Raw genomic sequence first — 22495 nt, 5'->3', positions numbered from 1 at the left:
CAGCACACAAAGTATAGACTAGTGAATGATTTAACAGTGTATCTCAGACACCTACCTATCACAGGAATTTAGAGAATTCCTAAATGGGAACTGGAGTTAATTTGATGATGCTTCATAAATGAAACAACTCTTAAGGAAATAAAAATTTTAGATGATGGCAATGGTATGAATTTATGTAACCAGGATTATTCTTGGTTACTTAACTAAACAAAATTAACATCTAAACATTAGAGAAATGGGAAGATTTACCTGTGCTTTTTCTGATGCTTCATGAAGAGACACTATTTCAGACCTCAAATAGGCATTTCCTTCATGTTCCTTATTGAAAGACATCTGTATATTCTATAGGGGAAAAAAAAATTCTCATTTTCTATGTGTAAGAGTTATTATATATACCTCTATCAAAATACCCGTTCTATACTGTGGCCAGTACCAGTTCAAGTTCTAATGATATACATAGAAAAGGACTTTTTATTTATTTATTTAATTTTTATTTTTACTTTATTTTACTTTACAATACTGTATTGGTTTTGCCATACATTGACATTTTGGTATCTTCAATTCCCAAACTTATATTTATAAGTTATCAAAAAGATTTATTAAAAATATTTTCATACTGGGATTCCAATTAGAAAGAATTTGCCTAGAAATCTGAATTAGAGAAAACAAACCTTGGTATTTACCTAGTATTCATATGTCAAGAAAACTATACTAACATGAAATATTTGTTAGTTTAATTACATATACATTTCTTCCAAGTAGCAGTAACATCTTATTATTTCAAAGAAACAGATGCAAGGATCTTTTCACATTATAAGTAGGGGAAAATATTTTCATCACGGAATACCTGTGGAGCAGAAGAAAGTGCCTTCATTCTGTGAAAAAAAAAGTTCCCTTTAAGATGAGGGAAGGTGATAGGGATGTGAGTTGTGGGATGGTTTACCTAACCAGTACTTAAGTCAAATGGGGATGAACAAAGTCTAAGTCCTCTTCCTTCGCTTTTCTAGTTTTCCAGAAGAAGCATTAAGAAAAGTAAACATCATATAACATCTACACCATGAGACTGATTTAGAAATATTTTAAGATATAAAAGTAGTAACATTTATTTCTATCTTTCATTTTCTATTGTAGTAAAATACACATAACAAAATTTATCATTTTAACCACTGTTAAAGTCTTTTTAATGAAATGTCTTTTTAAAATTGAAGTATAGTTGATTTACAATATTGTTAATTTTAGTGATTTGGTTATAAATAAATGTTATATATGTTATATATTTATTCAGTTATATATAAAAGTTATATATTCAGTTATACAAAAATGTTAATATATATTAACATTCTATATTATATATTAATGGTTAATTATATATATAATTCTATATATAACATTCTACACTATATTATATATATAATGTTACTGTATATATTATATACATAATATATATTATATATAGCATATTCAAAAGTAGAGACATTACTTTGCTGACTAAGGTCCGTCTAGTCAAGGCTATGGTTTTTCCTGTGGTCATGTATGGATGTGAGAGTTGGACTGTGAAGAAGGCTGAGCACCGAAGAACTGATGCTTTTGAACTGTGGTGTTGGAGAAGACTCTTGAGAGTCCCTTGGACTGCAAGGAGATCCAACCAGTCCATTCTGAAGGAGATCAGCCCTGGGATTTCCTTGGAAGGAATGATGCTGAAGCTGAAACTCCAGTACTTTGGCCACCTCATGCGAAGAGTTAACTCGTTGGAAAAGACTTCGATGCTGGGAGGGATTGGGGGCAGGAGAAGGGGACGACAGAGGATGAGATGGCTGGATGGCATCACTGACTTGATGGACATGAATCTGAGTGAACTCCAGGAGCTGGTGATTGACAAGGAGGCCTGTTGTGCTGCAATTCATGGGGTCACAAAGAGTCGGACACAACTGAGCGACTGAACTGAACTGAACTGATATTAATATATATTATATGCATAATACATTATATAGTGACATGTATATATAATGTGTATTTATTATGTATACAATAATATATACATATATAATAAGAATATATATAATAATATATACATTCTTTTTTAGATTATTTTCTCTTATGGGGGAAGGGTGGGGAGGGATAAATTAGGAGGTTGGGATTAACATAAAATAACAACCCAAAATGACCTACTCTATATATAGCACAGGGAACTATACTCATTTTTACCATTTTTAAGTGTACAGTTCACTTAAAAATATTTACATATTAAGTTTGTTTAGTTCAGCAGTATTAAGTACATACATTCATGATACTGAGCAGCCATCAACAAAAAGAGTTAATATTTCTTACACATTACTTAAAAAAACTTCATTACAGTTCATTGACAATAGGTGTAAAATGCAAATACATCTTATTTTTGCCAATTTACCTTTTCCCAAATTATAATAATCTGCGTGAAATAACTTATTTCATAATATCCAGTTGATAACAGTTCTGGATATAAACTCATATACACTGAAACTTTTAATAAAGATTTTAGAAGAATCAGAAGGTCTATAAACCAACATGAATGAGGAAATATTACATAGTGAAGAGATGAAAGAAAACCTCTGTACTCTACACCTCTAAATTTACCTTATTTTCTTCAACCAACTTGGAAATGATGTCATCTCTAGAAACTAAAGACAAAAAATTCACATAACTAAGATGTTCATAGCTTACAACTATATTGAAATCACATGGCATTTTTTCCCCTGAGAAATTTTCATTTTTAAAAAAAGATTTTTAGTCTGTATTTTGCAGAAATAAGCAGAACACCAGTATTTCTATCGTGTTTTTATAGACTTGAAACTAAGTCACGGAAAACTAGTCCACAGTCACACGTAGTGGTAAATGAGGTCACATTTTGTTCAATACACAGATAATAAACAAGTTTCTGAGGGATTTCAAGCTGCAGAGGCAAACGACCAAAAGCTGTTTGTTAGATTACTCTGATGAAGGCTCCATAAAGATAGGGAGATCAGTTTAGTAGCTGTTGCAGTAACCAAAGTGTAAAACAATGAAAGCTGGCTGTGAAGTAATGACAATGGGAATGCAGAAAAGTAAGCAGAAGGTTGTCAGGACTTGGTGACTGACCAGTGAGGTGAAGGCAACAGATGATTCAAGAAAATTATATAGTGTGCAGCCTTGGACAGCGGAGTGGATGGTGGATCTAACAAAAGAGAGAATTCAGGCAAGGAGCAGGTTTGGGAGATATATAATGAGTAATAGTGACTCCAACACTTAAGCTTTCATCATGTGTCTTGAGGTATTTGCAAGGTATCTAAATATAGATGATTAGTTGGCAGTAAGATACCATCTGGAACTCAGGAGGATGATCTGAGGTGGCGGGGGGTAGGGGGGGTGATTTGAAACCACTCAGAGAGTCTTATATATAGTGAAAAGAAAACCAAAGACAAAAATAGGGAAATAGTTTGGCATTTCCTTCTCTAGGCGACCTTCCCAACCCAAGGATGGAACCCGAGTCTCCTGCATCAGCAGTCAGATTCTTTACCACCGAGCCACCATGGAAGCCCTTCATACTAGTAGCCAAAAGATGTAAACTCTTCTGAGATTAATATTTGGCTTCACAGAAAATTCATAAAGATCTATTAGTTTTGTCACTTAAGTATTTAAAGCCAGAAAAATTATAAAACACATAAAAATTCACATTTATGATATACTCAGGAAAAGTATACTTCTTGAAAATGAGTCCAAGACTTATTTTAAATAAACTCTAATTTAACGTATGTGGATCACAATAAACTGTGGAAAATTCTGAAAGAGCTGGGAATACCAGACCACCTGACCTGCCTCTTGAGAAACCTGTATGCAGGTCAGGAAGGAACAGTTAGAACTGGACATGGAACAACAGACTGGTTCCAAATAGGAAAAGGAGTACGTCAAGGCTGTATATTGTCACCTTGCTTATTTAACTTATATGCAGAGTGCATCATGAGAAACGCTGGGCTGGAAGAAGCACAAGCTGGAATCAAGATTGCTGGGAGAAATATCAATAACCTCAGATATGCAGATGACACCACCCTATGGCAGAAAGTAAAGACAAACTAAAAAGCCTCTTGATGAAAGTGAAAGAGGAGAGTAAAAAAGTTGGCTTAAAGCTTAACGTTCAGAAAATGAAGATCATGGCATCTGGTCCCATCACTTCATGGGAAATAGATGGGGAAACAGTGGAAACAGTGTCAGACTTTACTTTTTCGGGTTCCAAAATCACTGCAGATGGTGATTGCAGCCATGAAATTAAAAGATGCTTACTCCTTGGAAGGAAAGTTATGACCAACCTAGATAGCATATTCAAAAGCAGACATTACTTTGCTGACTAAGGTCCGTCTAGTCAGGGCTATGGTTTTTCCAGTGGTCATGTATGGATGTGAGAGTTGGACTGTGATGAAAGCTGAGTGCCGAAGAATTGATGGTTTTGAACTGTGGTGTTGGAGAAGACTCTTGAGAGTCCCTTGGACTGCAAGGAGATCCAACCAGTCCATTCTGAAGGAGATCAGTCCTAGGTGTTCTTTGGAAGGAATGATGGTAAAGCTGAAACTCCAATACTTTGGCCACCTCATGCGAAGAGTTGACTCATTGGAAAAGACTCTGATGCTGGGAAGGATTGGGGGCAGGAGGAGAAGGGAACGACAGAAGATGAGATGGCTGGTTGGCATCACTGACTCGATGGACATGAGTTTGGGTGAACTCTGGGAGTTGGTGATAGACAGGGAGGCCTGGCGTGCTGCAATTCATGGGGTCGCAAAGAATCGGACACGACTGAGCAACTGAACTGAACTGAAGGATCAAGAAGGTAAACTATATGATCTATCTTGGAAATTCCACTACTCAAAGAAAGAATCAAAGGGGAAAGTTTATTCAATTTAGGAGAACAATGTAATCACTTTAGTGTGTGTGTATTTATGCACACACATATACACACACATATATATACATGTTTATTGCTAATAATAAAAAGGTACATTTTAAAATTCATTGAAGTAAATATCTAAAGGCATTCCTTTTACTAATCTAGTTATAATAACTATCAATATTTGTATTTTTTAAGTAATAAAATTGCATGCGTGTAGAACACCTATTATTCAATATGAAGCATATAGTTGGTATTGAGACAGGTCTCCTTTTCTTTATGTTAGTTTGAATTACTGTTGTTCTAATCTTAATGTTTTCAATGGTCTTTCATAAATTCTTTAAAAATTCAAAAGGAAAGCATTAATCTATCAAGAAAGAAACATTTTTTAAAAAATCACTTAATCAGAAGGACACCTAATATAACAGAAAGATCTGTATTTTAGTCCCAGCTATTCTATTTATTGGGGGTCCTTCGATATACATCTTTTTATTCTTCTTTAGAATGGGGTATATTTTATCTTTCTCACAAGTTTGCTGTAAGGCTCAAATGGGATACTGTCATAGTATCATAAAATGTAATGTGTGTTTTTGTAAGTATGCAATCACAGGAAGACAGAAACTTATCCTGGGGCATTATCAGTGAGAACTTCACAGAATAATTCACTACTTGATAACTATATGGCAAAAGAGTACCTTCTGCTAAAAGCAGCAAGTAAAACCATTAAATGGATTACTCTTTGCTTTTTTTTTTTAATTTCATTTCTCTCTCAGTATTCCCTGCCCTCACTGCAGCCACACTGTAGAAGCCGCAATGACAAGAACACTGAGTTTGGAGTTAGAAGATCCAGTTTAAGCCTCACTTCACTGTTTATTCATCCTGTAACTCTGCAAAGTATAGGTAGTTTTATGTTATTACCTGAGATAATTTTTGTGAAAGCCCTATTTAAACCATGAAGGGTTATTCACTTGTGAGGCACTGCACTGGAACTCTGATTTCTACAGTGAGATCTATTTGAAAACTGCCTTTATAATTATATATTAACGAACAGCAGTCTGACAAAGGATGTTGGATTGAAGAAACATGTCTCCAAGCACCCTGGGATCAAGTCTGCTGCTGCTAAGTCGCTTCAGTCGTGTCCGACTCTTTGCGACCCCAGAGACGCCAGCCCACCAGGCTCCCCTCTGTCCCTGGGATTCTCCAGGCAAGACACTTCCAGTTTCTAGCTTTGTCATCTTTAAGGACTCTTTAAAAAACAAAAACAAAAAAATGTGAAACGAGTTAATCTAAGCTGTCTATAGTACCTTACAACCATCCATTTCTATAAATATAAGTTAACCAAAACAGACTGATAACCTGAAGAATGGAGAGTCTGACATGATAAATGGTTAGAATCAGTAACTCAGCAAGGATTAATGGCCTCATTCCCATAGAACCCAAACAGTCCCAAGTCCACAAGAAATTAAATAAACTTGGTAAAAATCTAAATAATTAGTTTAAAATTAAGAGGGTCAAATTCTAGTTTTTCCCCCTCAGTGCCATGGATGGAAAGAAAGTCAGCAATTTTTTACATTCTGTGGGAATACCAGTATCACTGGCCACTACAAGAATTTGGAATCTTGAAAGCTTTTGCACAAAATCTCAACACACAAAAGTGTAGTTTCTAGCATCTATTTTCATACCTAGGTCAGACTTGAGTTGTGAGGAAGCAGTTTCCAACTCTCCTTTCTGTTGCTGCTCCTGTGCCAGTAGTTCCTGGGTGGTCTGAATAGAACTGCGTAGGGCAATGCAGTTCTCCTGCAAAATTTGCACCTGAAATTGTGCAAAAAAACCCCTCCTTTTAAGCTATCTTACAGCACATGTGTAAAGCAGATTTTCTGAATGTTACTGGAGGAAAAAGCAGAGTTTTTATGTTCAAGATCTCAGCAAAGTACAGTGTCCTACAGTGGGGCCATCCAGGAGACGTCTGTGCACTCAACACAACAGGCACCAGCTCAGGACCAACTGCTGAGCACTCGAAATGTGGCCAGGATGAGGAACTGAACCTTTAATTTTAACTAATTTAAATTTAAATAACCACATATGGTTAATGGCCTCTATACCGGCAATATAAATTATAGCAATAACGGATCATTTGCAAAATTCCTTAAGTAGAATCCTTTTAATAATTCCACTGTTAGGGACAGTACTGCTTAAAATAATAAACATAACATAATCTAATTATAGGTATTAGGATTTGAAGTTACTGATTGCCTTGGGTGCTTAGAGTGAGTGAACTTGAGTGACACACTCAGTCATGTCTGACTCTCCGTGATCCCATGGACTAGAGCCTGCCAGGCTCCTCTGTCTGCGGAATTATCCAGGCAAAAATACTGGAGTGGGTGGCCATTCCCTTCTCCAAGGAATCCTTCCCACCCAGGGATCAAATCTGGGTCTTTGGCACTGCAGGCAGATTGTTTACAATCTTGAGCCATACATATAGGTACTTCAAGTAACAACTTCTGGAGGCAAAAATATTATGCTAAAATAATAAGAACTGAAAACAGCAATGTAAACACGTTCCTGATTACTTGACTTACTGGTATTCTTTGCTTCAAATGTCAGCTCGGTTTAATCCTTCTTTTCTATCTACATCATGTACATATAATACGAGACTAGGGCAATACCTTCCAAAATCAATTCCTGGAACACAGAGTATGTGGTAGGGGAATGATTCCCTCCCAGGAGCTAAGAGTTCACGTCTATAAACCCTGACACATAATAACTTCTTTGTCCTTTGCTTCCCCATTCATAAAGTAAGAGTATTGGACTGAATGGCATCAGAGTCCTTATTTTGGACTAAAATTATTTAAATCATAGTAAGAATGTTAATAGAAGATTACTAAAGAAAAGAATTTAATAAATCTAGAGGAAATTAGCAAAACTATAGGTTTGTAGCCAAAACACTGGCTTTTCCCTTTTGGTTTCACTTCCCCAACATAAACAAGGAGAGAAAATCTCATTACCTGTTTCCGTTCCACCTCCACTGTTGCTTCCATTTCTTGTATTCTCAGTAGCAAGGCTGATCCAGATTTCTCAAGAGATTCCCGTAGGTGCTTCTCCTGGGACAGTTGTCTCCTTAGCTACAGAATAACACTGCAGTTAGGTGAGACCAAGGGAACTTCCCAGCAGTTTAACAAAGATCAAAGTCACCATGAAAAGTTTACAGACATATCATCTCACTCCCATCCTTCATACGTTTATGACTACCCCAAAACATGTTTTTTGTTTCTCCCTAATGGTTAACTTTCTAAGAAATGCAGAGTCAAATTTGTTACCCTCACGTTCCTACTAGGTAAGTCTGTTTTCCAACCTGCAGACTCATTTGTAAGTTGTAAGAAGCATTTGAAAAGAGGGGCAAAAAAGAACACAAAAGAAAATATTGGAGCACACAGCAAGTAGTGAGTACCACTTCATGAAACGTCTGTGTATGCTACTGCTGCTGTGTAAAATATGTTGGAAGTCTGAAAAACACAAATATGTCTTAGCATATGTATTTTCTGTATTTAACTCTATTTTTCAATAATTTGATTTCATCTATATATGTGTATATATATTTTTTTTATCCCATAATAGTATAAACATTTCTCTGAAAGCTGTTTTAATTATGTATTGGATTTTTTTGTTAGAATTTAAAGATCAGAACAAATAATGAAGTAGTTGTTAACTAGCAGACAAAAATAACATTAAAGAATTTGGGTACACTGACCTTATTTCTATCCATAAATGACTATCAGTCAGATAAAGATACAAAGAAGGTTAGGTTTTTTTCCCTCTTTCCAATTTAAGTGGAAACTGAAGGTGGCACTGGTGGTCAAGAACCCACCTGCCAATGCAGCAGACAGGAGACTCCGGTTCAATCCCTGGGTGGGGAAGGCCCCTGGAGGAGGGCATGGCAACCCACTCCAGTATTCTTGCCTGGAGAATCTCCACGGACAGAGGAGCCTGGGGGCTACAGTCCATGGGGTGGCAAGGAGTCAGACATGACTGCAGCAACTGAGCATGCATGCATTTCTTTTATAAACTGATATTAAATTGAAAGAAATTCTATTTTTAAACCCCAGTAAAGACAACTTGAGTTTATTTTATAACTCTTTTCTACATTGTACATATGTAATTTATATGTGTTTTCTTGAAGGATGGTGTATTTTTCAGTTTTTAAAAAGTTTTTAAAAGTGGAAAAGATGAAAAGTATGTTGACATGAAACTGTTACAAGATAAACTGTTTTGGAAATGTTCTATGATTTTCTTAACCATACACCTAATACTGAACATCTGGACATTTCCAGTGTCTTGCTATTCCATACTGCTCTGCTGAACATGATTGTGAATAAACGTTTCACTGAATTTCTCATTATTTCCTTGAGATAAATCCTACAAAAGGAATTACTAGGTTAAAAGTATAAACACTATTTTAAACTTTTCATACATTTTGTAATTATTCTTCCAATCTTACTTCCTTATCAGTAGTGTCTGAATAAATGTCATCAGCACTAGAGATTATCACATTCTTAAATCTTTGCTAATCTAATAAATAAAAAGCAATATCTTAATATTTTTTTCATTTCTTTGGTTCCTAGTGAGATTAAAATTTTCCAATATGGTTATTTGTTCTTCATCATATTTTCTGAACTGTGCTTATCCTTTGCCCACTGATTTTGAGGTTTCCAAAGTCATTTAAAGTTCTTTAAAAGGTAGATTATTAACTGTCTAATTTCATTATGTTTTCTTTGTTTTGTTTTTTTTACATGTATAAGATTTAAATTTTTATATAGTCAAACCAACTGAGCTTTTAATAATCCTGTTCAAGTTTTAAAATTCCTTCCTTAACCAATGATCAGTTAAATATTAGTTTTATTTAAGAATGAGTCATAGTTTTTGCTTTTGGCTGTATTTTTCAGGTTCTATTTCAGTATCAGATTACAATCACTTTATAATTTAAGAGAAGCATCATACACTCTTCTCAGCTCTACATCAAATTATACAGTATAATTTGCTCAGGATATAATTTAAGTGCCTTACAAAAGGAATCTTTACTTGATAATTATACTACTGAGATACTCATTCCTAAAGCTTTATTAAGCGCAATCAGTTAATCTATTTCATGTTTATCAGAATCAGACTTTATATATATATATTTATCTCTTAGGATATATACTGCATTTATTCTATTCTTTGTATAGCTCTGTTATGGGTTGAACTGTATCCCCCCAAAATTCATATGTTGAAGCCATAACCCCAGTATCTCAAAATATGACCATAAATGGAGATAAAGCCTTTAAAGGGTCATTTCAGTACTGAGGTCACTGCGGTGGGCCCTAATCCAACGTGACTGGTGTCCTTATAAGAGGAAATCTGTACACAGAGACACCAGGGATGTGTGCACAGAAAAAAGACCATGTGAGGACACAGAGAAAAAGGCAGCCGTCTGCAAGCCAGGGAGAAAGGACTCAAGAGAGAACCAGCCTGCTGATATCTTCATCCTGGACTTGTTGCCTCCAGAACAGTGAGACAAAAACTTCCGTTGTTCAAGCCTAGTGTGTGGCAATGTGTGGTAGCCCCAGCAGAATACACCTTCCTTGCTCCACATACCCTCAAGACATTCATGTTTGACTCATACTGTCCTTCTTCAGGTCCTCAATGAGTATAACAAAAATTAAGATTTTACCACAGCACCAAGAATTAAGACTTTACCAATAAAAAACAACACTAAGTGGCAATCCAATGGAGAAAGGATAGTTTTTTCAACAAATTGGTGTTGGATCCACTGGACAAACACAAACTCATACAAAGAATCTAGATACAGACCTTACACCTTTCACAAAGTTAGCAATTCAAAACCTAAATGTAAAATGCAAAGCTATACAACTTCTAAAAGATAAAACTGCAGAAAAATCTAGGTGACTATGGGTTTAAAGCAATATTTTAGATATAATTACCAAAAGTATAATCCATGAAAAAAGTGGTAAGTTGAACTTTATTAAAATGAAAAGCTTCTGCTCTGCAAAAGACACTGTTAAGAGAAAAGACAAACTATGGATTGGGAGAAAATATTTGTAAAACACATATGGATAAAAGACTGTTATCCAAAATATAAAAGGAATTCCTAAGACTCAACAATGAGATTAAAAAAAAAAAAAAAAAAGGCCCAGCTGCAAAATGGGGAAATGGTCTAAGATACCTCACCAAATAAGATAAACAGATGGCAAATTAACATATGAAAGATGCTAAATATCACATCATCAGGGAACTGAAAATTGAAACAAAATACCACTATACATACACCTATTAGAATGGTAAAAACTCAAAACACTGGTGAGGATGTGGGACAATAGGAACTCTCATTCATTGCTGGTGGAAGTGCAACATGGTACAGTCATTGCAGGGCAGGTTGGCAGTTTTTTAGACACCTAAACACAAGCTTACCATATGATCCATCAATCATGCTCCTAGGTATTTATCCAAATGAGTTAACAACATGTCCAAAAAACAAAAAGACCCGCACATGAATGTTTATAGTAATTTTACTCATGACTGCTAAACTTGGAAGGAACCAAGACATCCTTCAGTAGGTGAATGGATAAACTTTGGTACATCCAGACAATTGATTCTTCTTCAGTGATAAAAATAAATGATCTATCAAACGATGAAAAGATATGGAGAATTTAAATACATATGCTAAATAAGTGAAAGAAGGCAGTCCAAAAAGGCAACATATTGTATGATTCCAACTACAGAGACAGTGAAAAGATTGGTAGTTGTCAGGTGCTTGGGGAAAAGGGGGTGGTGTTGCTGAGTGTGTAAAGCAGAGGGTATTTTTAGGGCAGTGAAGTGGAACTCTTTTGTATACTGTAATAAATTAAAAAATGAAACAATCTAAACTGTGGACTGAGTAATAATGTATCAATTCTGGTTCATAACCAAATATAACAAATCAAAGGCATCAGACTAATACAAAATGTTAATAATAACAGAAACTCGGGGGGTGGGGAGAAAGGGTATATGGGAACTCTGCCTATGTGCAATTTTTCTAAAAACTTAAAACAGCTCAAAAAAGTCTATTAAAATATCCGAAGTATTTTTTTTAATGTGAAACAATATATTCCAGCAATGAACAATAATGCTTTTGTCAGCAATTACTGATAAATAAAGCACTTCACATAAGAGAATGTTCCAGATATAGCTACACTTACCACCTTAAGCACACTAAAATTTATAATTTTTAAAATACTATATCTATTTCTGTTTTGTAGAACAGAATATTTTAAATATAATTTGATCCTTTTGATTTGGACTAATGTCAACTATTCTGTCAGGGAATACTGAGGTTTTTAGGACACTGTCAGGGTATATTCAGTTAGTAATTCTGACTCTTTCCACTGTTTTCAGCTGCAAAGTTTTAGTCCAACAACTTTTAGTAGCCACCTACTTCATAATTCCAATCTGTTATCTACTTAAATAGAGGCTGAAAGTTATAAGGTAAAATTAGATGAGCAGACTTATTAAAAGCTTTTTATTTCAAACGTTCAGTTAATGTGAAAGGTCTTTGTGTGCAGGGGCCCACTAACTCTAGTGGATGGGCAACTGCATGAGTTCCACGGTTACTGTTCCCTCCTGACTCAGAGAGCCCTTATTTCTTATTTCAGGTTTTATGGCATTACTGAGGTAAAACGAAGTCTTAATGTCATATAAACGCAGGTATAACTTCAAGCAGCATATTTTAAAAATCTTCCTGAGAGTCACATTTTCTTCTTCAGTGGTTTCTTCTCACTCTATTCACTTTCTTCACTTCCCCCTCTACAATTCCAATGCCCCCTCCACCCCCTCAGCATCCTTTTTACCTTACCTCTTGAATTTTAAGGTTCATTTTACGTTTTGTGGTCTTCAGTTCCTCTTCAATAATAGCTGCATTCTTCTAAAAATAGAAGTAGAAAAGGTTCTAAAATCTGATAGGAATAAACTGTCCATGCTGCTGCTGCTGCTAAGCCACTTCAGTTGTGTCCAACTCTGTGTGACCCCATAGATGGCAGCTCACCAGGCTGGCCTGTGCCTGGGATTCTCCAGGCAAGAACACTGCAGTGGGTTTCCATTTCCTTCTCCAATGCATGAAAGTGAAAAGTGAAAGTGAAGTCGCTCAGTTGTGTCCAACTCTTCGCAACCCCATGGACTGCAGCCTACCAGGCCTCTCCATCCATGGGATTTTCCAGGCAAGAATACTGGAGTGGGGTGCCATTGCCTTCTCCAAAACTGTCCATAGGTATATCAAATCTAGACTTTTGGGGGAAATCCATAAAAGCTATTCTGACTACAGTTATAAATACTTCTTAATATGAATCTAAAGAAATTATTACAATGAGATATTTAAAGTTATTTTATTACTTTGATTCATGACTTCTATCATTTTCCCTTTTAGATCATTAAAAAATGATTAGTCACAGGTACCTCCTGTGTAAAATTCAATCATCAGAGGAAAACCTGGTAACTGCTAGATATTTTTCTTATGGGATGTATTCCTGTTTTGTTTTTGTTTTGTTTTGTTTTTTTAAGTACTCTATTTCTTCTAGGGCTTCCCTGGTGGCTCAAAGGTAAAGAATCCACCTGCCAAGGCAGGAGACATGGGTTCGATCCCCGGGTCAGGAAGATCCCCTGGAAAAGGAAATGGTAACACACTCCAGCATTCTTGTCTGGGAAATCCCACAGACAGAGAAGCCTGGCAGCATACAGTCCATGGGGGTCACAAAAAGTCAGATACAACTTGGAGGCTAAAATAACAAACATCATTTCTTCTAGCCTCAAATATGCTTAGGAGTTGAGGATGAAAAACACAGCTTTCCCTAGTCATTCTTTCATAAGATGTAAAACATCAGATAAATAAAGCACTTCACATAAGAGAATGTTCCTGATATAGCTACACTTATAGGGTCATCTATGCCTTCTTCCCTACCTTGAGCCCCTGCCCAATACCATATTCCAGCATACCTTTCTTTTCAACATGCCACAACTGTAGTTCAGACCTAATAAGGTCTATGCCTCAAATAATGCAATGGATTCCTAACCGGTTTTCCTGTCTCCAGTCTCTCTTCCTATAATTGATACTCTATACCAGGGACCCCCAAGCCCTGGGGCCATGGACCAGTACTGGCCTGTGGGGTGTTAGAAACTGGGCTGCACAGCAGGAGGTGAGCATTGGGTAAGGGAGGGAAGCTTCCACTGTGTCTATAGCCGCTCCCCATCACTCACCTTACTGCCTGAGCTTTGTGTCCCGTCAGATCAGCGGCAGCATGAGATTCTCAAAGAAGCATGAACCCTACCATGAACTGCACATGTAAGGGATCTAGGCTGCGTGCTTCTTAGGAGAACCTAATGCCTGACGATCTGAGGTGGAGCTGAGGCAGTGGTGCTAACAATGGAGAGCAGCTGCAAATACAGATGATCAGTAGCACAATCAATGTGCTTGAATCATCCTGAAACCATCCCCATGGAAAAACTGTCTTCCAGGAAACCATTCCCTAGCGCCCAGAAGGTTGGGGGCTGCTGTCCTATACTATTTCTGGATTAGTTTTCTTATTTTCATTATGTCACTTTCTTATCTCTGGAGAAGGAAATGGCAACCCACTCCATTACTCTTGCCTGGAAAATCCCATGGACGGAGGAGTGTGGTAGGCTACAGTCCATGGGGTCGCAAAGAGTCGGACACGACTTCACTTTCTTATCAAAAATCTTAGTCACTCCCTCAAAGACCAAGCCCAACTACTTGATGACTCTTGAGTTTGAGATCCTTTATGAAGTTAGCCCTAGCTGATTTCCAACTTACTTCACACAAACAAATCTTCACTCTGGTCAGGCTAGCCTATGCATCTCCCCCTAACTGCATCCAGTAGAAAGATGCAGGTTCAAATCTGAGCTACAGGAAGAATACAGGGAAGTGTGACCTCAGAGAAGTGACCTCTCTCTGGGCCCCTGTCCTCTCATCACTAACATAAGGACAACAATACCCTAACCTTGAGGTTTTGCAGAGATTAAGCAAAGTAACATGTTTTAAACAAAACAATCTCTGTTATACTGCCTGGCCTATGGAGGGAAGACAAATTTCTTTCCTTAGTCTTTATTTTTTGCTGCCTCTGTGAGTGCTCTTTGAAATGTCCATACCTCTCCACTTTACCTTCTAAAGGCTCAGCTCAGGTCCTGTCTCTTCTTTGAAGCCTAGCCTAATCTGTTCTAGACAAGACATGTACATCTTCTTAAATCTGCCTGAACATAAAACACTTAGCTGGCAATATTGGCTTACATTTATCCTTTAATATTATTTCTTATACTCTTATCTTTTCTCTTTAGTTTCCTGTTATGCCTTGTTCTCCCAGTAAGCATATAAGCTTTTGAAGAACTCAGACTCCCTCACACCTCTGGGTCCTCAAAAGTCACATAGAAGAGATCTATAAATATTCAGTTACTAATAGCACACAATGCTTTACACTATCAATGGAGATAAATTTCAAATGTTAAGAATTCTCACATCAACATCACCTATTTTTAAAAGTCAGTTTTTTGGGTCTGTTGCCTCCTCCAGCTAACACATAATGGTGAATTTGTTATCCAGAACTTTGGACGCAAACCTTTGTCTCAGAGGCAATCTCCAGAGTCGCAGTCAACCTCTGCACCTCATCTTGTGCTTTGTCTTCCTCCTCTTTTACATCTCGCAGTTGCTGGCGCAAATTCATCACTTCCAGTTGCAACAGCTTGAGGTCCTTGGAATGCTCCTCCTGTATTGTATTCAGTCTTTCCTTCAGAAAATCTACCAGACAGGACAGAAGGGTCATCAAGCAGCTTAAAGAAGGTGAGGAAAAGAATCACAAACTCATCAAGCACCCACACAGGACCAAATTTCTGGTGATTCTCTTCTCTCTGTACCTGTTTTCTGTGGGTTCAAATCCTTTTCAGTTTGCAGACGGAAGATGTTCATCTTCAAGGACTGGATGAGACTTTCCAGACGGCACATTCGATTGACCAGGAACTCACAGTTCTTCCACAAAATATTTGTTTTTCCTGAACAAATTATCTCATTCTGGATAGGTCTAGTGATGTTCTGGCTCACAGGTTGTTCTAAACATTCTGGAGTTTCCAACTGGCCCCTGGACAAAGATGCCAATGTAACAATATTATAAAGTAATCCCAACCATTGAGTCAGAACTGGACATGGAACAACAGACTGGTTCCAAATAGGAAAAGGAGTACATCAAGGCTGTATATTGTCACCCTGCTTATTTAACTTCTATGCAGAGAACATCATGAGAAACGCTGGGCTGGATGAAGCATAAGCTGGAATCAAGATTGCCAAGATAAATATCAATAACCTCAGATATGCAGATGATACCACCCTTATGGCAGAAAGTGAAGAACTAAAAAAGCCTCTTGAAGAAAGTGAAAGAGGAGAGTAAAAAAGTTGGGTTAAGGCTCAACATTCAGAAAATGATCATGGCATCCAGTCCCATGACTTCATGGGAAATAGATGGGGAAACAGTGGAAACAATGACAGACTTTATTTTTTGTGGCTCCAAAATCACTGCAGATGGTGACTGCAGCCATGAAATTAAAAGATGCTTGCTCCTTGGAAGAAAACTTATGACCAACCTAGACAGCATATTGAAAAGCAGAGATATTACTTTGCCAACAAAGGTCCATCTAGTCAAGGCTATGCTTTTCCCAGTAGTCACATACGGACATGAGAGTTAAACTATAAAGAAAGCTGAGCATGGAAGAATTGATGCTTTTGAACTGTGGTGTTGGAGAAGACTCTTGAGAGTCCCTTGGACTGCAAGGAGATCCAACCAGTCCATCCTAAAGGAAATCAGTCCTGAATGTTCACTGGAAGGACTCATGTTGAAGCTGAAACTCCAATACTTTGGCCACCTGATGTGAAGAGCTGACTCATTTGAAAAGACCCTGATGCTGGGAAAGATTGAAGGCAGGAGGAGAAGGGGACAACAGAGGTTGAGATGGTTGGATGGCATCACCAACTCAGTGGACATGAGGCTGAATAAACTCCGGGTGTTGGTGATGGATTGGGAGGCCTGGTGTGCTACAGTCCATGGGGTCGTAAAGAGTTGGACATGACTGAGTGATTGAACTGAAACTGAAACCACTGAGTCAATGTTGCATTTCTACTGAGAATAAACAGTAAGTTCTTTAGTTAACAAATATCTGATAGCCTCTGCAAATTTAACTATAGAGAGAACTATTAGGTAAATCCCATGGACAGAGGAGCCTGGTGGGCTAGAGTTCATGGGGTCACAAAGAATCAGACATGACTCAGCAACTAAATGACAACAACTAGGTAAAGAGAATGAGACCAGTGTGGGATGGGTAAAAGTTACTGACATTTTAATGGTTATTTTAATCTGAATTTTTCATAAACTTGCTTTGTATGTAAAAACAAGTGATACATAAAACATGCTAAATGATAATTCTATAATAGAAAATTAAGAATTAGTTAGCATGGAGGCAATATACTCACATCCTTCTTAGAAAATTTTTAAACAAAGACATAATAAAAATTTCTATTTTGTTCTGACATACTCAACATTGGTACAATTTTAATCTTTTAACTGCTGAACAGTTATTTACTCTATAGGTGCTATAACACCAATCATACTAATTTTTGATCTTCATAACAGACATTCAGGAAAATATATATATGTAATTTTTTTTAATTTTTTACTTTATTTTACAATACTGTATTGGTTTTGCCATACATTGACATGAATCCACCATGGGTGTACATGAGTTCCCAAACATGAACCCCCCTCCCACCTCCCACCCCATATTATCTCTCTGGTAATTTTAAAGAAAATCATACCAGTAAATTCAATATTGGCTGTGTAAGCACCCATATTCTTCAGGCCTTTAACAATCTAACTTTTAATGGGAATAACTTCTTCTATAGCACAAAGGAAAAACACAGTTCTTTTTTTGAGTACTTCATTCTAAACTTGGAGAAGGCAACGGCACCCCACTCTAGTATTCTTGCCTGGAAAATCCCATGGACAGAGGAGCCTGGTAGGCTGCAGTCCATGGGGTCGCTAAGAGTTGGACACGACTGAGTGACTTCACTTTCACTTTTCACTTTCATGCATTGGAGAAGGAAAGGGCAACTCACTCCAGTGTTCTTGCCTGGAGAATCCCAGGGATGGGGGAGCCTGGTGAGCTGCCATCTATGGGGTCGCACAGAGTCGGACATGACGGAAGTGACTTAGCAGCAGCAGCATTCTAAACTATGAATTTTTTTTTAAGACTTAAAACCTCTCTCTTAATTTACAATAAATCTGGAGAATTAATTAATGGCATATTAATGGCATATTAATGGCATGAATCAAGTGAGATGTTAACCTTAACTAATATAAAAGTCTATTTTTACAAAAAGGATCAAATTTTTTTCTAATTATGTAAATAATTACATTTGTTTTTAATCAAGTATTGAATATAACACACTTTGAATACCTGTTTACATGTGGTAGTAGTTCTATTATAGGAGGACAACCCTTTATCTTGCAAATATTTTCTAATTAATATTCTACTCAAAATGGATATTTCTCAATTATTTTCTAAATACTTATTTCAACTGCCAAACCATCCATACTGTGACTCTTTATTGTAACCAGTGAAGCAAAACTCAACCTACAGTGTTCATTTTTCATTTGCTACCTTTTGTCACCAAAGTCCAACATTATTAGGTCATCCCTCAGAGAACTGGTCTGTTCTTCAACTATTCTCATCCTTTGCTGAAGCACTGTGAATGTTTCAGAAGCTGTAGCATTGATGCGGGTTGGAGAGAGGACTGGTCTGGACATTGTAGTTTCCATATGCACCTGAGAATAAAGTTACAATATTAGTGTAGTTGATTATATTATTGTTCAAGATAGCAACTGCCGCTTTCTGTGGAGGATTATACATCCCTGCCCTGTTTAGCTTGGAAATGGCCATGTGTCCTGCTTTGGTCAATTAAACGTGGGCAGAAGCTTTAAGGAGCTTCCCCAGATGGCACAGCGATAAAGAATCCACTTGCAATGCAGAAGATGCACAGGAGATGAGGGTTTGATTCCTGGGTCAGGAAGATCCCTGGGTCAATAAGATCCCTGGATAAGGGCATGGCAAGCCACTCTAGTACTCTTGTCTGGAAAATCCCATAGACAGAGGAGCCTGGTGAGCTATGGTCCATGGAGTTACAAAGGTCAGACACGACTGAAGCAACTGAACAGACACAGAGAAACTTTAAGAGCCAACTTGTCATTCATCAGCTCTTTCTTTTCCCTTCTCTGTAAGATGAGCAACATCCCAGATAGGGTCTTCTCCATAGGCTAAGATCCCAGAGTAAAGATGACGTGAGCAGAGCCATGGCCCATCCATGACACACAGTGTGAGTGAGCAATAAACTTATGTTGTTATAATCCACAGATTGTTGGGTAGTTTGCTACTGATCACAGTCTATCTTGTCTGCTACTATTAGACATACATTAGGATCTATAACTTGGCTGAGGGAGTTATTACCTCTTTCATTACCAGCCATTTTCATTTTAACATGTTGCCATCCAAACTTTCTGATAAAAACAATTCTGCAGTACTTGGACCTCTGAGCAGTTGCCATAAAATAGATTCATCAAATACCTTGAAGCAGTGACTTTTAAAAATAACTTGCAAACTTCATAGCAAAGACTCTTCTACAGCTGCTGCTGCTGCTGCTAAGTCGCTTCAGTCGTGTCCGACTCTGTGCGACCCCATAGATGGCAGCCCACCAGACTCCCCCGTCCCTGGGATTCTCCAGGCAAGAACAGTGGAGTGGGTTGCCATTTCCTTCTACAGCTACTGACATCAAATTACCAGACTCCTCCCTCAAGAACACACAAGAGTAAGTGGGAGTAGCGACACTACTCTTTCACGTATTAATTACAGAAGTAGAATTAGCTTAAAAGCATTCTTACCACTGAATCACATTTCCAAAGTTCAATGACAAGATCAGCGGTGGAAACTTTAAGAACATTTTCCTGTAACTCCATCCTGTACAGACATTTCTACACTAAACAAACTGTAAACCTTAACCATCACTAGCAATACTGTACCTATGAGAATGTGCTCACAAAGGCCCCACTTGGGATATTATTAACACATCTTTCTCCCCAACTTGGTGTGTAATTACTCTCTCTTCTCCTTACCTCCCAGGCAATGGAAGTGGGGACTACCTCAGGTTCAAGTCACTGAAGATGGTCCCCCGGAACCAATGAAGGAATTAAGTAAGTCTTAAAATTGATGGCAGGATTTAAGAACCATGGTGGGAGTGGGGGAGCACTGTGGCAAGGCTGAGCTTCCTGCCAACGTAATATTGCTATAGCCATTAAAGACATTTTCTCATCATGGAATAGCTCTTCAATTACCTTCTATCTTTCCCCTACAGGTCCCAGAGAATGGCTTTTCTATTTCTTTTTACTTAAATAAAAGGAAAAAACTTTATTGAGGAACGTTATTGTTCAGTTGCTAACGCATGTCCAACTCTGTGATTCCCATGGACTGAAGCATGCCAGGCTCCTCTGTCCTTCATTATCACCTGGTATTTGCTCAAATCATTGCTGACAAATATAAAATGGAATATATATAAAGTGTATATGTGATTTGACATACATATACTTTGCAGAATGTTTACCAAAATCAAAATAATTACATCCACAAAATTAACAACCTTGTATAGTTAATGTAGCTAACTTTTTTGTTGTGGCAAGAATGCTTAAAGACCTTCTCACAGTAACTGTCAAATATACAATCTCATTTCTATAGTCACCACGTTATACACTGCTGCTGCTAAGTCACTTCAGTTGTGTCCGACTCTGTGAGACCCCATGGATGGCACCCCACCAGGCTCCACCGTCCCTGGGATTCTCCAGGCAAGAACACTAGAGTGGGTTGCCATTTCCTTCTCCAATGCATGAAAGTGAAAAGTGAAAGGGAAGTCGCTCAGTCGGGTCTGACTCTTAGCGACCCCATGGACTGCAGCCTACCCGGCTCCTCTGTCCATGGGATTCTCCAGGCAAGAGTACTGGAGTGGGGTGCCATCGCCTTCTCCCCACCATGTTATACACTAGATCCTCTTATTTGAAAAGGCTTTGGAAGGAATGATGCTAAAGCTGAAACTCTAGTACTTTGGCCACCTCATGCAAAGAGTTGACTCATTGGAAAAGACTCTGATGCTGGGAGGGATAGGGGGCAGGAGGAGAAGGGGACAACAGAGGATGAGATGGCTGGATGGCATCACTGACTCAATGGACGTAAGTCTGAGTGAACTCCGGGAGTTGGAGATGGACAGGGAGGCCTGGTGTGCTGCGATTCATGGGGTCGCAAAGAGTCAGACACGACCGAGCGACTGAACTGAACTGAACTTACAGAATGGGACAAAATATTTGCAAACCATATTAAAGGGCTAATATCCAAAGTATATGAAGAACACATATAGTGGAGTAGCTAAGAAACAATACAATTAAAAAATGGGCAGAGGATCTGAAAAGACACTTTTCTATTGAAGGTTTACAGGTGGCGAACAGGTACATGAAATGATGCTTATCATCACTAATCATCAGGGAAACAAAACCACAAGATAGCAGCTCACATCTGTTAGAATGGCTATTTTTTTTTAGATATTTATTTTTTTAATTTTTATTATTTTTTATATATATATATATATTTTTACTTTACAATACTGTATTGGTTTTCCGTACATTGACACAAATCCACCACAGGTGTACATGAGTTCCCAATCCTGAACCCCCCTCCCTATTTTTTTAAAAAACAAAAGACAACAAACATTGGCACAGATGTGAAGAAAAGGGAATTTTATGCACTGTTGGTGGGACTGTAAACTGGTACAGACATAATGGAAAACGGTATGGAAATTCCTCAAAAAATTAAAAATGAACTACCAGAAGATCCAGCAATCCCACTCTTGGGTAAATATCTGAAGGAAATAAAATTAGTATCTTAAAGAAGTATCTGCATTTCCATGTTCACTGTACCAGTATTTAGAACAGCCAAGATATGGAAACAACCTAGATGTCCTTCAGTAGATGAATAAAGATGCGATTTATAATGTTATTCAGCCACATGAGAGGCCATCCTGCCATTTGCAGGATGAATCTGGAGGGCATGTGCTAAGTGAACTAAGCTGGACAGAGGAAAAGAAAAGTGTGTGATATCACTCATATACGGAATCTAAACACCAAACCAATGGAAAAAAAAAATCCAATTTCATATAAACAGAATAGAATGGTGGTTGCCAGGGGCTAAGGGAAATGGAATGATGAAGGTCAAAGTGTACAAATTTTCTTTTTAGTCTCATTTTATGCTTCTGATCAAGATTTCACTCCTTTGTGCTCCTCTATAAAACATAAGCAATACGTGAACCGTGAACTGCCTGATGTTCAAGCTGGTTTTAGAAAAGGCAGAGGAACCAGAGATCAAATTGCCAACATCCACTGGATCATGGAAAAAGCAAGAGAGTTCCAGAAAAACATCTATTTCTGCTTTATTGAC

At 37.6% G+C, this 22495-nt stretch overlaps 1 protein-coding gene across 1 annotated transcript in view; it reads right to left on the bottom strand.

The window, feature by feature from the left end:
- The window catches only part of CCDC150 (coiled-coil domain containing 150), a 92151-nt gene that overhangs the window by 64067 nt on the left and 5589 nt on the right, over nucleotides 1-22495 (bottom strand). Inside the window, exons 2-9 of the mRNA XM_069577906.1 lie at nucleotides 18629-18792; nucleotides 15839-16059; nucleotides 15544-15722; nucleotides 12777-12845; nucleotides 7897-8013; nucleotides 6574-6703; nucleotides 2614-2657; nucleotides 250-342 (exon numbers count right to left, since the gene is read on the bottom strand). Of these exons, the coding sequence (XP_069434007.1) occupies nucleotides 250-342; nucleotides 2614-2657; nucleotides 6574-6703; nucleotides 7897-8013; nucleotides 12777-12845; nucleotides 15544-15722; nucleotides 15839-16059; nucleotides 18629-18786 (1011 nt within the window). The 5' untranslated portion in view covers nucleotides 18787-18792. The remainder of the gene's footprint in view (nucleotides 1-249; nucleotides 343-2613; nucleotides 2658-6573; nucleotides 6704-7896; nucleotides 8014-12776; nucleotides 12846-15543; nucleotides 15723-15838; nucleotides 16060-18628; nucleotides 18793-22495) is intronic.

The sequence above is a fragment of the Ovis canadensis genome, chromosome 2 (genome assembly GCF_042477335.2).
Source record: "Ovis canadensis isolate MfBH-ARS-UI-01 breed Bighorn chromosome 2, ARS-UI_OviCan_v2, whole genome shotgun sequence".
NCBI classification, from domain to species: Eukaryota; Metazoa; Chordata; class Mammalia; order Artiodactyla; family Bovidae; genus Ovis; species Ovis canadensis.
This window is presented reverse-complemented; position numbering and strand designations above follow the sequence as displayed.